The sequence below is a fragment of the Cnephaeus nilssonii genome (genome assembly GCF_951640355.1).
Source record: "Cnephaeus nilssonii genome assembly, chromosome: 21".
Taxonomy (NCBI): domain Eukaryota; kingdom Metazoa; phylum Chordata; class Mammalia; order Chiroptera; family Vespertilionidae; genus Cnephaeus; species Cnephaeus nilssonii.
In genome coordinates, this window is record NC_137092.1 from 9,521,669 (window position 1) to 9,536,140 (window position 14,472).

General features: G+C 45.1%; 1 protein-coding gene across 14 annotated transcripts in view; it reads left to right on the top strand.

Annotated features, from left to right (window-relative positions):
• The first annotated feature begins 314 nt into the window (after nt 1-314).
• Nucleotides 315-14,472, top strand: part of MAB21L3 (mab-21 like 3) — a 166,130-nt gene continuing 151,972 nt past the window's right edge. For 6 of the 14 annotated variants that reach the window (XR_013812935.1, XR_013812936.1, XR_013812937.1 and 3 more), the window contains exons 1-2: nt 12,820-13,030; nt 13,141-13,251. Coding sequence is in view for 1 of the 14 variants with exons in the window: in XM_079761070.1 (XP_079617196.1) it covers nt 12,992-13,030; nt 13,141-13,251 (150 nt within the window). In the remaining 13 variants the exon portion in view is untranslated. Of the gene's footprint in view, nt 450-8,937; nt 9,129-12,769; nt 12,789-12,819; nt 13,031-13,140; nt 13,252-13,583; nt 13,651-13,849; nt 13,877-13,897; nt 14,149-14,472 lie in introns of those variants that run through there. The other 8 variants (XR_013812933.1, XR_013812934.1, XR_013812940.1 and 5 more) reach the window with 8 other exon arrangements.

Sequence of the window (14,472 nt, forward strand, 5' to 3'; positions counted from 1 at the left end):
AAACTGAGGTTAGGAAGCCACAATCACACTGACTTTTCCATAAAGACTCCCACGGACTTTTTTAATTTACATCGTAATCGAGGGTTGTATTAGTTTCCTACTGATGCTGTAACAAATGACCACTGACCTAGTGGCTTCAGACCACACAAACGTATTCTGTTCTAGTTCCGGAGGTCAGACGACAAATGACTCTTTCGGGGGGGAAAATGATCATGTCAGCAGAGCTGGTTTCTGCTGGATTCTCCAGGGGGAAATCCATTCCTTGTCTCTTGCAGCTCCTAGAGGCTACAGCATTTCCCGGTCCTGGCCTCAGCCTTCCAGTCTCTGCTTCTGTGGTCGCTTAGCCTTCTACTCACTCTGGTCTCCTGTCTCCCCCTATAAGGAAGGGCCCACCGAGATAACTCAGACCTCTCTCTCCATTTGAAGATCCGTATCTTTTGCCATAAAAGGTAACATTCAAGGGTTATGGGGAGTAGAATGGAGATCTCTTTGGGGACCATTTAGCCTATCCCAGGTGTCTTTTAAAAAATTAAATTTATTGGGGTGACATTGGTTAAAGAGGTCATATAGGCTTAGGTGTGGATTTCTGTGTTACAAGATCTGTGTATTGCACTCTGTGCCCACCACCCAAAGTCAAATCATCCTCCAGCACCAGATATCGGGCCCCTTCCACCCCCGCCCCACCCACCCCCTTCCCTCTGGCACCGCCACCTGCTGTTTGATATCACAGGTGTCTTATGTGCATCAGCAAGAGATCCTAACTAGATGGAACCTGTTGGAGTCTTCAGTGCATAATTATAAGTTTTATAATATAACCTCGTCATTGTCAGGAGAAGCCAGACCCAGACCATGGGTAACAGCCTCAAGTCTACATCTATTATTGATCTTATTGATTCCCACTTACTGTTGGAAAGGATGAATTTTAACCCTACTTTGCCTTCATTTCTGAGTTTTATTTTTGCTGTATCTTCACAATTTCCAGCAGTTTTTTTAAAATGAAAATCAGTGCTGTTATTACCTCTACCTTTGCTATGTGCTCTAAAGCATCCTCAAGTTTCCATTATAGTACTTATTGTGATTTAATACATTATGATGTCTCCCCTGGTAGGTCATAAACTCTGAAAACTGGGTACATGTCTTCCTTCATTCCTACAGTAAGGACCTAGTGTGTCATAGGCATTCAAATGTTTTTGAAGGATCGCATAAATCTTTCACCATTTTTCCATCTGAGCGCTATTGCTACCTCACATTGAAAAGCAAACAAAGACTGAATCGTATTCATCTTAGTAACTCTAAGAACTAGCACAATATCTAGAACACTGTAGGCATTTATTAACTTTTTAAATCAATGCATGCCCAGGCGCAAGGCAGTCAAGATTGACTTAACTGGTCTATCAGGTAATGTACTCAAAAGGGACACTCCCCCAAAATCCATTTGAGAGGGAGGCCTATGGATTACTTAGCTCCAGGAAAGCTCCTTATAGATAACTAGAACCCTTCATTCCACCGTAACCTTCTTATTCCTTAATCTCACCATTTTGTGCAAAGTTAAGAGTTAAGATTAGGATACATTTAAGAGAGAAAGGATCCCTTTTAGCAACGTCTCAGGTTTCTACCTTAAAAATGGAAGTAAGCAAAGAAGGATTGATTATTAAATAAATTGTCCATGTACTTCTAGACATGACTAAAGTACCATTCATCCTACTGGTTGTAGAATAAATGAATTTGATGGTTTTTTTAACGGAGACCTCTCCCTGCCCCCACTGAGAGGCAGTCTACCCTATAAAGGTATTCTTGAGAGGAAATTTTGGCACAACCATCAATGTTATAACATTCAGTTCTCTTAAAATAATTCATCAGGGAAACAACACGGAAAGAGTTTGGAAATGCTGTCAATTGGACTCCAGGCACTTGAGGGATCAGCACGTTAAGAAAAAAAAAAACACAAAAATCAGCCCTAGCTGGTTTGGCTCTATGGATAGAGCGTCGGCTTGCAGACTGAAGGGTCCTGGGTTTGATTCCAGTCAAGGGCATGTACCTCAGTTGCAGGCTCAATCCCTGCCCCTGGTTGGGGTGTGTGTGGGAGACAACCTATCGATGTGTCTTTCTTATGTCAATGTTTTTCTCTGTCTTGCCCCCTCCCTCTCTAAATATCAATGAAAAAATATCCTCTGGTGAGGATTAACAAAAAAAAATCATTAGGTATTGGATCAATGTCTCGATTTTTCTGTTTGCTAGGTAGCTGAAAAACTGACTCTCCTATGTTGACTAAAATGTAGGTCACCTTTGATTTATCAGAGAAATGCTTTGTCGGAGGAATGACTGAAAGTAATGCCTTTGGGGAAAGTTGGACAGTTATGGTAGTTGAATTTATTTCTCTCTCCTGACACATCTCAGAAGAAGCCCTTTATTACTGAGTAGGTTCCCAAACATCTTCAAGCAGAAACGTGACAAAGCAGCGTAGTTCTCTCAGTGAAAGAATTTATGATCTTCTCAACCCGGTCCATCAGGGGAGGGGATAAGGCTGGGAAAGGGTCCAGCTGACTGGAGAACAGTGACTGTGTAACAGGTGAAGACCTGGGGCAGTAGCAGAGAATTTAGGGGGGAGGGGGCAGGGATTATTTGTCAAAGAGCAAAGTCCATGTTGTTTTTCTCTTGTGCAACTAAGTATTTGAGTTAAGGGATAGAATCATTAGCAAGTTGAGCTGACAAAGGTGTCATAAAGTGACATTCCAGGAGAAATGGAGTGGCCACCTAGACTTTGTCCAGCTGTCAGTTTCCTTTCAAACATTTCAAACCACCCCATGTAGCTTCAAGTTTATTGTAGGAAGACATGCACAAAACATCAAACCATTTCCTTAAGTCGTTTCTCATAGTCAAGAGATTGTTTCAGGGGAGGAAAGATCACATTTATTTATTCATCAAATATTTTGAATACCTGCTATTGCTGCGTCCTATTCGAGGTGCTGGGTTAAAGGAGAGAACGTGTACTGAGCATGGTTCTAAACAGTTTATACTCCTTGGCACATCCAGTCCTCAGAAGAAAACTGAAATGTTTACTGTCGATTCCATTTTATGGATGAGAAACTGAGGCCCTAATTAAGTAACTTCCCCAAGTCAAAGCCTCGATTGTCTGACTTCAGATGTCACTTCTTAAGTCACTGTGCTATACTGCTATGATTCTTGAAGGATTCTTGCATTTCAGCCAGGCCTGCTTTTTCTATGGGTTGTTTTGATGATAATGATGTTGATGGCGATGGTAACTGCCTTGCATTCATTGAGTGCCATGCACCGTGTTGCCATGTTAAATACATTCATTCTATGGTTATGTCATACAGTTCTCACAAGTCTATTAGATTAACAATCTCTACTCTGTTGATGGAAACAGTGAAGCTCACGGGCATTGAATAACTTTCTCAAGGTCCCAGCTAGTAAGTGGCAATGCGAGGTCTAGATCCCATTTTGTCCTGTGCCGCGACCCATGCACCTCATTCTCCCTCTGACCTGCCTCCTGGGAAGGAGAGTTAATTCAGGAGAAGAGGGGACACTTCTCATTCAAAGACCGTTAGAAATGGTCCCAACTTCTCCCTGGCTTTCAGGACAAGGACAGGAAGTTGAGAGGAGGGGACACTGGTGGAACCCTGGTGAAGCCAAGCTCAGATGTTTGGATGAAGCTCCCCCTGGGGCAGACCATTGTAAGGATTGTAAAGTAACGACCCTCTGTTTTACAACCACTGAGGGTTTTTTCTTCATAATTAAATCCATCGAAATTTAATTTTTGTCAGTAACTAACATGGGTGGAGAAGTTTGTCAAAACTCCTCATTTTGGGGCCAAATCCAGTTATACAATCTCATAGAGAAGATGAGAAAAAAATCTCTGGGGTGCCCGTCAGGCTCCCTTTCGTTCTTTCTCCTCCTCCTCCTCCTCCTCCTCCTCCTCCTCCTCCTCCTCCTCCTCCTCCTTCTTCTTTTGTATGTTTTTATTCATTTTAGAGAAAGAGGAAGGGGAGAGGAATAGAGAGAAACATTGATGAGAAACTTCATCAATCACCTACCTCCTGTACATCCCCTGCTGGGGGTTGAGCTGGCAACCTGGGCATGTGCCCTGACTGGGAATTGAACCCACGACCTCTTGGTTCCTGAGTTGATGCTCAACCACTGAGCAACACCGGCCAGGCAGATTAGCTGCATTTTTTTTAAGCCCAGAGCAACTGCCACCATGTCTCACGCGTGCGTGCGTGCGTGCATGCGTGCGTGCGTGCACTTGCGCACATACACACACACACACACACACACACACACACACCTCTCATTAAACTTCTTTATTTGATGCTTAATAACTTTTAGCTCTGGAGTAGTTTAGAAGACATTTTAAATATCCTCTGAAGTCTTCACAATATCTCATGAATATAGTTTTAGAATCAGGGAGACTTATTTCTCATTCTCATTTTCCTCTTTAACATGAAATGTTAACCGCATTTTTATTATAAGTCTAAGTCTGTTGTGTTGATTTCCAAGTAATATATATGTAAAAGTCCAACTGCCATGTGGGGCAGCTTCAATAAGTCGTACCAATTAGGAACTACCAAAGATTTTAGAACAAGGATTTAATTCACCCATTAAATTTTTTTTTTAAAGTGAATTCTCATGGTGCCATGTTTTTCCAAAACTGAAATTGATATGACATGTTTCAAGGAAACATATTTTCACCTGATCCACTTCATTTGCTAACTAATGAAGAAGTAACTGGAGAAATATGACTTTTATGAGACCACTTTCCTCCTCCTTATTGTCCTTGAAGATTTGCCATTTCCCACAGAAAAATGCCTGAGACCTGACTTCCCCTCTCCCCTCCCACTTTTCTGAAGTCCTGGGGTGAGGGAGGGGGCAGGAGCCTCTGGTGGGAGGAGTGGCAGGATTATACAACAGCTCTTCCTCTAACCCTGGGCACCAGTTTTCTCTCCTTGGAACCAGAGTGGGTGCTAAGTGTGGGACCCAGGGACTTGGGGAGGGTGTGTGTTTCCACGTAGAGCTCTACAGGGAAGTGGGGAGAGGGAGCCAGGAGCGCTGTCTGCACCGCTCTCTGGGCCTTGGGGAGAGAAGGTGGTTCCTGCGGCTTCTTTCTGGCCTCAGTTGTGCTCAGAAAGAGGGACCCGACCAGTGTCTTCTGCGTTTCAGTTATGGAATCCAAGGGAGCCTTAGGTGAATGAGCAGGAAGCAAACTCAGTTACATGGCACATACACCACCCTGATGCTGGTGGACGGCTCATTGCTCTGCGGGCACAAACATATTAGCAGACTCACTGATCTGTAGCTGGTCACCTGGGTTCTGTCCTTGGCCCTTTGCCCTTCCTACTTGCTCCCTGAGCAATCCGACAACCTCTACTCTGACTGTGGAGTGGTATTATTTGTATGTTATCTCTTTTTTCTGATTATGAAAATAGAAGTATGTTAATTGTAAAAAAAAAAGTCAGACAATAAAAAAAAAGCTAACATGGAAAATAAAAATTAGATGTAATCCCACCACCCAGGGAAAACCGTTCCTAAACTTTTCTTCGTGTATGGGTAATGTTTTAAGTCTTCCATCATATGGATGTATCATTAGCCAGTGTCCAATTGTTAACTATTTACTTTAGGCCCAATTCTTCCTATTGTAAAGGAGGCATATGGAGTTGGCATACCTCACGTTTCCTTTCGATACATTTTAAGATTTAAATTTTTTAAAAATACATTTTATTGATTTTTTACAGAGAGGAAGGGAGAGGGATAGAGAGTTAGAAACAATGATGAGAGAGAAACATTAATCAGCTGCCCCCTGCACACCTCCCACTGGGGATGTGCCTGCAACCAAGGTACATGCCCTTGACCAGAACCGAACCTGGGACCCTTCAGTCCGAAGGCTGACACTCTATCCACTGAGCCAAACCGGTTAGGGCAAGATTTTAAAATTTTTGATGAACATTGCCCTATCACTGCCTCATAAGCACCATTACCTTTTTCTGACTTTTGCCAGATTATCAAATTGGTATGTGTCCGGGGTTAGGGCTTAATCTGCATATTTCTGGTATAACTAGAGATGTAAGAGTTTTTACGCTTATTAACTCTGTGTATTCCTGCTTTCGTGGATTGATTGCCTACTTGGGTTCTCTACTTATTCTATATTATGAAATCACGTTTTCTAATTTTGAAGTTTTGAATTTTTATTTAGTTAAAGTTTGCAGGACCTTCAGCATATGTTCCTCATACACACAAGTGGAGGTAACCGTTCCTCTTCCTTTTCTCCTGGTTGCCTTTATGATTTGTTTTTATATTAACTCCTTAATTTACTTGGAATTCAGTGTTTGGCGGGAGCTGGGACCTGGCTTTCTTGTTTTCTGAACAGCTGAGCACTTCCTTTCCTCCATTTGCCCAGTCGTTCACCTTGGCCCACTGATTAAGGTTCTGTTTTGAATTCATTTTCAATTCTTGTTGTATTTCTCATGCTCCTTCAACTCAGTGCAGCCTGATCCCTCTTTGTCTGTTTCGTTAGAGTGTCGTCATTGACCTTTTATTGAATCAATCCATGTTTTCTCGAATTTTATCCACACCATGCAGACAGAAACTACCGGTCTTCTTTGTGATAGTAAATCCGTTCATAAATATCCTCATGCCCCATGTCCTGGAGGATTCTTTTCCTCCAGGTTTTTAGGTTATGTAATATTTTCATGATTCCATGTTAGTAATTCACGGGATCTGTAACCAAAAGGACAAATCCAATTCTGACGTTTGCCAGCACATTTGAGGGGTTCTAATTGGATTCCCTAAAATGAGAATTTTACTCCCTGGATTTGAACTTTGGGAGATGGTTGGTAAAAGTTCACCTAACTGATTTAACATTCCAGGACCCGAAAGGCAGGGGGACAGGGATGGGGCTGTCGGCCGCTCCAGCGGGGAACTTGGTCTCGTCCGGGCAACGCCTCAACAAGGTCTGCTTTGCTGAGTTTAATTGTTCGATTTGGTATAGAGTTTCCTCAAAAAAATAAAAAATGGAACTCCCATTTGACCCAGAAATTCCACTTCTAGGAACATATCCCCAGAAATCCGAAACACCAATCAGAAAAAGGATGTATTTTGCTTTGACTCCAGGCCAGACGTTCGATGTGACTGTATCTGGGTTCTTCCTGGTCCGCGCTCCCAGGTCTGTCTGGCAGGATCACTGGCTTCCTCTCCAGAGGCCTCCGATGCAGCAGCTATGGCAGTGGCGCCCGCATGGGGACCTGGGAGGCCGAAACACCCCGTCTGGATCTTTCCACATTGGGGAATCTTAATGGGTTTTGGAAGAACCCGATCTACCTAGTATGCATAACACATGGGGAGTTGGCGCTCAGGGTCTTCCGATTTGTATAGCTCTGCAGTTGGTGACATAGTCATAGTATCACCCCTTAGTTTCCATGTGAATTTTAAAAACCATGTATTTTTTTATTTGTCATTTTGTTGTTTGGGGTTAAGAAGGGATGCCTCTTATTTTGCCATTTGATTGGACCAGTGGTCCTCTAACTGAACATTTCTATGCAGCTGCTATCTTTCTGCCTCAGAGAAATATATTTCTTTTTTCTTCATTCATCCATTTATTCATTCTTCCATTCAATATTTATTGAGTGATTCTCTAAGCACTTTGGATAAGGTGAACAAAATAGACCAAAATCTCAGCTGTAGAGTAGCTTAGGTTTTATCCACTATTAAAGCAACCGATTCCATCATTATTTTCTTTTCAGCACTTATCGCTGAGAATATCTTGTTTATTGACCAGTCAACTTGCTTATTATTTTCTCCTCCCCCTCCAAAAATGAGCTGGAAACCTTTTTAACCTTACTTCTTATTGTATCCTTAGGGCTTCAGAATGCCTGGCACAAGGAGGCTTCTAATATTTATTTGCTGAGGAGTGAATAAGATATTGTGGAATTAAATTTCAGGAAGAAAAAACATATGCAATACTAGAACCTCCAGAACAATGTTGAATAGAAGTGGTTGGAGTGAACATCGTGTCTTGTTCCTAATCTTAGGGATAGAGCTTTCAGTCTCGTACCATCAAGTATGCTTTTAGCTGTGGGTGTTTTATAGATGGCCTTGTTAAACTATAATTTGTTGATAATTTTTTATCATGAAAATGTTTTGGACTTTTTGTCAAATACTTTTTTTTTTACACCTACTGAGATTATGTGGCTTTGTTTTTTATACTGCTAATAAGGTGTGTTACATTATTTGATTTTCCTATGTTGAAACCACCTTGTTGGGATAAATCTGATTTGGTCATGTGTATGGTCCTTATTATATGTTGCTGGATTTGGTTTGCTAGTATTTTCAAGACTTTTGAATCTATATTCATAGGGATAGTGGTCTACAGTTTTCTTTGCTTGTGATGTCTTTGTCTAGTTTTAGTATTAGATTAATACTGATCTCATAAAATAAGCTGGGAAGCGTTTCTTTTTCTTCTTTTTTGGGGGAAGAGTTTGTGAGTGACTGAGGTTCGTTTTTAATTGTTTTATAGAATTCACCTGTGAAGCCATTTGACCCTGTGCTCTTTTTATAAAAAATTATTTTTCTGGAAAGTTTTAAAAAATATATTTTTATTGATTTCAGAGAGGAAGGGAGAGGGAGAGATAGAAACATCAATGATGAGAGAGAACCACTGATAGGCTGCCTCCTGCACGCCCCCTACTGGGGATTGACCCCATAACCTGGGCATGTGCCCTGACCAGGAATCGAACCGTGACTTCCTGATTCATAGGTCGACACTCAACCACTGAGCCACACCAGCCAGGCTGGAAAGTTACTTCTTGGTTGCCAGTGTTCTGGCTGCTTGTGACTGGTTGTCATGGTGATGGGAGAGAATGAATTGGGAGGTGGCTGTGATAGGCATTGTACTGTGGACTTAACCTACATATCCTTTGTTAATAGGACTTTGTCGTAGCCTTCCTCTGACCTGGACTTGAAATATCTTGTTGTCCTTCATGATGCTAGAGTGCAAATGAAGACAGTAAAAGTATCCTACCATCCTGCAAATCAGACTTGTTTCTGTCCTCACTCCATTATTCCATGACCCCATGGAGATTTAGATACTGAGGCAAAGACTTGGCAGCAAGAAAAATGTAAGTGTTTATATGACACGTTTAGGAACTAAAGCCAAATGTTAAAGTGTTATCTCAATTGTTACCGTCACTTGGCACTTAGTTCCACCAGGTTGTGTGGTTTTTGTTTGTTTTTCTTATGAAATGTTTAATACTAAAAAGACTCATTGATGTTTAAGTACCAAGCTGCATTTACGTCTTTTCTATTCTTTCTTATTGTTGTTATTGTTTTGTCTGCCTGTTTTGACCTTGATCACTTTTATTGGAGCTCCTGCCCGAGAGGTCAGATTGTATTTTCTCAACATTGATTGTAGATTACAAACTGCCATAAGCCTATGGGGGAAAGCCACGTGTTCCTCGGCAGTTGGTTTCCTTAATCGTGTTTCAAGAACAAATATTGTGGTTCCTGAGTAGTGAGACAGAGAGGTGGGGCCTGCGCGTCCCGGGTGCCGCCTCCAGCATGCCTTTGAGCGGGTTTCCCTTTCTCCGGGGAAGGCCGGGGGCTGTCCCGGGCAGCCTTCGTGGGCTTCCTCGGTTTCCTGGAGTCCTGAGGGAGAGCTCCGCAGACCTTCCTGTGGTAGATTCCTAATCTGGATGCCTAAGCCGAGAACTCTTGTTCCCAAGACTGATCATCAGGGAGCTCATGTGAAGAGCTCCTGCTAGGCCTCCTGAAGACAAATAGTGAAGGGGGGACTTGGATGCCGGTACTAGTGAGCTTTCTATGGTTCTAGCATTGAAACTCGCGAGTACAAGAGAGAGAGAAAAAAGTTGGCCCAACTTCTGGTGCAGGTAGGAAGAGTAGCAGAAATGTGTCCCAGAAAAGCAGGAAAATCAGCCTTCAGAAGACGCCCTCTGAGAGTTAGTGCCCCTTCCTGGGGCGATTGGTTGACTGGTAGCAGGGGATGCAACAGAGGGTGGTGCCACTGAGATGTCAGTCTGTCTAGATGCCTCTCTGTCCAGCCCTGGGAAGCCCAAGGGAGTCCTTCAACCGAAGTGTCTTAGTCGGCTACAGCGGCCATGACAAAATACCACGCCCTGGGTAGCTTAAAACAGACGTCCTCAAACTACGCTTGCGGGCCACATGCGGGTGCTTTGCCGTTTTGTTTTTTTACTTCAAAATAAGGTATGTGCAGTGTGCATAGGAATTTGTTTATAGTTTTTTTAAAACTATAGTCCGGCCCTCCAACGGTCTGAGGGACAGTGAACTGGCCCCCTGTTTAAAAAGTTTGAGGACCCCTGGCTTAAACAACGAAAATTTTTAATGAGGTTAGAAGTTCAAGATCAAGGTGTCATCAAGTTTGGTGTCTCCTTGGCTTGCAGTTGGCCACTTTTCTTGCTGTCCCCCACTCATGAGGCATTTGTACCTCGTTTCTTTCTTTAATTTAAAAAAATATATATTTTTTATTGATTTCCGAGAGGAAGGGAGAGAGAATCATTGATTGGCTGCCTCCTGCATGCCTCACACTGGGGATCGAACCCGTAACCCGGGCATGTGCCATGACTGGGAATTGAACTGTGACCTCCTGGTTCATAGGTCAACGCTCAATCACTGAGCCATGCCGATCGGGCTCCCAGTGTACTTTCAAATATTTCTGTTAAATGCTTGCCCTTGAAGTTGTGTAGCTACCTTGAAAATATAGACGTATACCGAGAAATGATTTATGAATGTTCTCTTACTGCCTCTGACCTACATATATTTTTGTTTCTTTTTCTGCCTGTATCTTTCCTGTCTCAGCATGATATGTCTTAATAAAGAAAACTAACACAGATATATTACTGTACAGTTGGGCTAATAATAATTTCCAGCTTTCAAATGTTTATGTTATAAGATTGACTCTCTTCTTATTATGCAGAATCATGTTGGCAAAACTAGTTAACTGGAGCCCCTTGCTGGGTGTTATCAGAGCCCAACTGGCCTGGGGGAAGGGAAATAGCCAACTCTCATACGGGCCAGCCTTCCACGGGGGAGAGGAAAGCAGCCAGCTGCGGCCCCCTCCGGCCCTGCCGGCCCACTCCAGGAGGGAGGAAAAGGAAAACCCGAGCATCAGCAGTGAGGCTCACAGACCAGAAACGCACTAAAAGCCTGAGACCTCATCCTGGGACTAGAGAACGCTTCCCCTCTTCTATAGCTCACACCCATTACCACAGGCCTGTTGACAGCAATCCTTTCACCCCGTGCATTATGTCCAACTATCGGGGAGAAACTGCCAGGCATATGAAAGGCAGTAAATCACAATTTGTATCAGACGTGGCAGGATGTTGGGGTTATCAGATACGGAATTTGAAACCACGATGATTAAATGCCGAGCGCCCTAGTGGATGAAGTAGACACATGCAAGAACAGATGGGCAACATGAGCAGGGAGATGGAAGTCCTAAGAGAGATCCAAGACAAAATGCTGGGATTAAACTGTGACCTCCTGAACATGTGATACATGCTGGAGGTAGAAGGAGAGATGAGGAATGCCTGGGCTTCTTAGTAGACTGGCCGAGAAAAGAATCTCTGAGCCAGGGGCCATCTCCGCAGACACCTCCAGAACCGAAAAGCAAAGAGAACCAAGCTTGTAAAACACAGACAAATATCTAAGGGCTATGGGACGACTACACAAGGCGTGACACACATCATGGGAAGACCAGAAGGAGAAGAAACAGAGAGACACAGAAGAGATATTTGCAACAATGATGACTGAGCGTTTCCTCCAAATGCGCGATTCCCCCCTTATCCACGGTTTCACTCTCAGCGGTTTCCATTACCTGCGGTCAACCTCTGTCTGAAAATATTAAATGGAAACTTCCAGAGATGAATAAAATATAAGTTTTAAATTGAGCGCTGTTCAGAGGAGCGTGATGAAATCTGACGCCATCCTGCGCTGGGCTGCCTGGGATCTCCTGCCTGGGGAAGCCATTCCTCCTCCTTTTTTCCAGTGTCCGTGCGGTACACGTGACCACCGGTCAGTCACTTAGTAGCTGTCTTGCTTATCAGATCCACTGTCAGGGTATCTCAGTGTTTGTGGACAGGTAACCCTTATTTTCCATAATAATGGCCCCAGAGCAAAAGAGTGCTGAAGCTAGCAATGCGGATATGCCAAAGAGAGCGTCCTTTCAAAGAAAACGTGAAAAGGTTCCCAGCTTAATACTTTATAAAGTGATTCCATGCATCTCAAAATATTTCATCTATAAGGATGTCACGTCAATGTGTAATGCAATCAAATATTCACCACCATTAACTGAGGGTCAGTCACGTGTTAGGTGCTCAGCTACCCTGGGGGCACGGAGCACACAAGGTCCCTGTCTCGTTCAAGGCCGGGGGCTCCCTCCGGCATGGACCCTTATCTCTGTCTGGGCCTCTTAACTGTCACAGTTGAGTCATCCCAGGATTCAAGGAAAACTCTGAGAGAATAAGTCAGAGTTTGTAGCCTTGGTGCACTTTGCCGAACGTGTGTCTTTAAGATTGATTTGGATCAAGCCAACCCTTCACCTTCTTGGAATAAATACCTGGGCCACTAGGTCAGTCAGTAACAGACGCCCCTGCTGGTGGGCCAGGGCGCATGCCTGGCCGGGACTGCGCATCTGGACGGGTCAGGCTTGTGAGCACCTTGTTAAACTGCCTTGAAAACGTAACTCCTTGGTCCTCGCGGCAGAAGCTGAGTCGAGCTGGTTGACCTGTGCCTACTTGCGTCGTGTGAGTCATGAGAAGTGAGGAGCCATATTTCCCGAGGAAGGAGAGGGACCTGAGTCAACGTTGAGTCCCTCCCAGTGGCCCAGCGTGGTGCCTTAGGCACACTGTTGCTCAATGCGTAGTTGCTGACCCAATATCCAATTAACCAGAGATCGGTATCTGCCAAGAAAGTGTGTCTCTTCAACTTGTCAGAGGCCCCGTGTGCGATGTTTGGAACCTCTGCCAGTAAGGAACCGTGTCATGGAGTAAGGAATGGGTTGTGTTTATACAACACGCCTATTTTCCTGGTCTGACATCCAGGCCTGACGGTAGTAAGCCACCCTGACTGAGCACCGGCCTCTTTCTTCTCTCCCAGGCTCCTCCGCTGGCCCTGCTGGTGGTTTTCCCTGCTCACATCTGGCAGGTGCCACTGGCCCCGGCGCCAGAGAAGATTCTCTGTGACCAGCTGCAATCTGGAGCAATCTCGGTAGGAAAGCCGCAGGCACATAGTAACGAAGTTTGCGCATCTGGGGACGAGTATCTGGGGTGACGGCAGAACGAGAGGAACGGCCCTGCCAGGGGAGAGAGAGTCCAGTTAGTGACCAGGATGAAGCAGAAATAAGGACAAAAACAAGAGCACCTGGGAGAAACGGGAGGGCTTGGGTCCGGTTACAACTAGGGTGGGGGCCGGATTCTGAGCTGCAGGAAGCCCCCGGTGGGAGGCTCTGGGCCATCTGCTATTGGGAGCCCCCGGCCAGTGGTAAGAGAGCTGAGGAATACCCGGAGCATGTGATGGCAGGAGGAGACAGATGACAAATGGGAGGAAATGGGAACTGGAGGCAGTGCTGAGGGTGGCTTTCCCCGTCCCCGTTCCCGTCAGAGGCAGGTTCGCAGGGGGACCTGTGGGAAGCGGCTGGGCTGCACCCTGGGCTGAGGGAGTGGGTGGGGCACAGAGCGGCCAGGGGGCTCTGTGGTGGCTTTCCTGCCCCAGGGCAGGGCGGGCAGGGCGGGCAGGGCGGGCCGGGCAGAGGAGGTGAGATATGCAAATTCTGAGGCTCCAGAGGGCAGAGTTGCTGGGCAGCCAGCCCTGCCGGGCACTGGGAGGCGCACTGGTGGGTTTGGGCACCGCTGGGCTGAGTGGGGCTCCTGGCGCGCTGCTGCCTTAGCAGACCTAATGTTGACAGCTTCGGGGAGATCAGATCAGACCATTGTGGGGTTTTCCGTCAGGCTGGGGATTTACCGCCTGAGCTGCTTCCCAGCACGGCTTTGCTGGCCAAGCCAGGCGTGATTGCTTCCTCCACTCTCCAGGGGCTGTTTACACTGACTTAAGTTTGACTGCCAGCTTTCAAGTGGGAAGAGGGAGGTTATAGTGAAAGGTCAGCAGGTGAGCAGAGGGTCCCTGCCCTGCCGTTGGTGGGTGTGTGTACGTGTGTGCGTGTGTGTGTGTGTGTGTGTGTGCACTTTTCTATATGCAGATCATGCCCTGATCTGGTTGACAAGACCTGATCCCTTGTTTGTGGGCACAATGATGGGTGCCAGGCTGGTTGTTGGGCAGTTTCCTGTTTTGTTTATTGTAAAGAAGGAAAATCAATCCACGGGGTTTTCTGGGTGGAGGGCAAGAGGTATTTACTGTCAACAGGAGAAGGACTAGGGGATATAAGATACTGAGCCCAGGGGGGCACCTGTTGTAGGACAAGAGCGTGAAAGG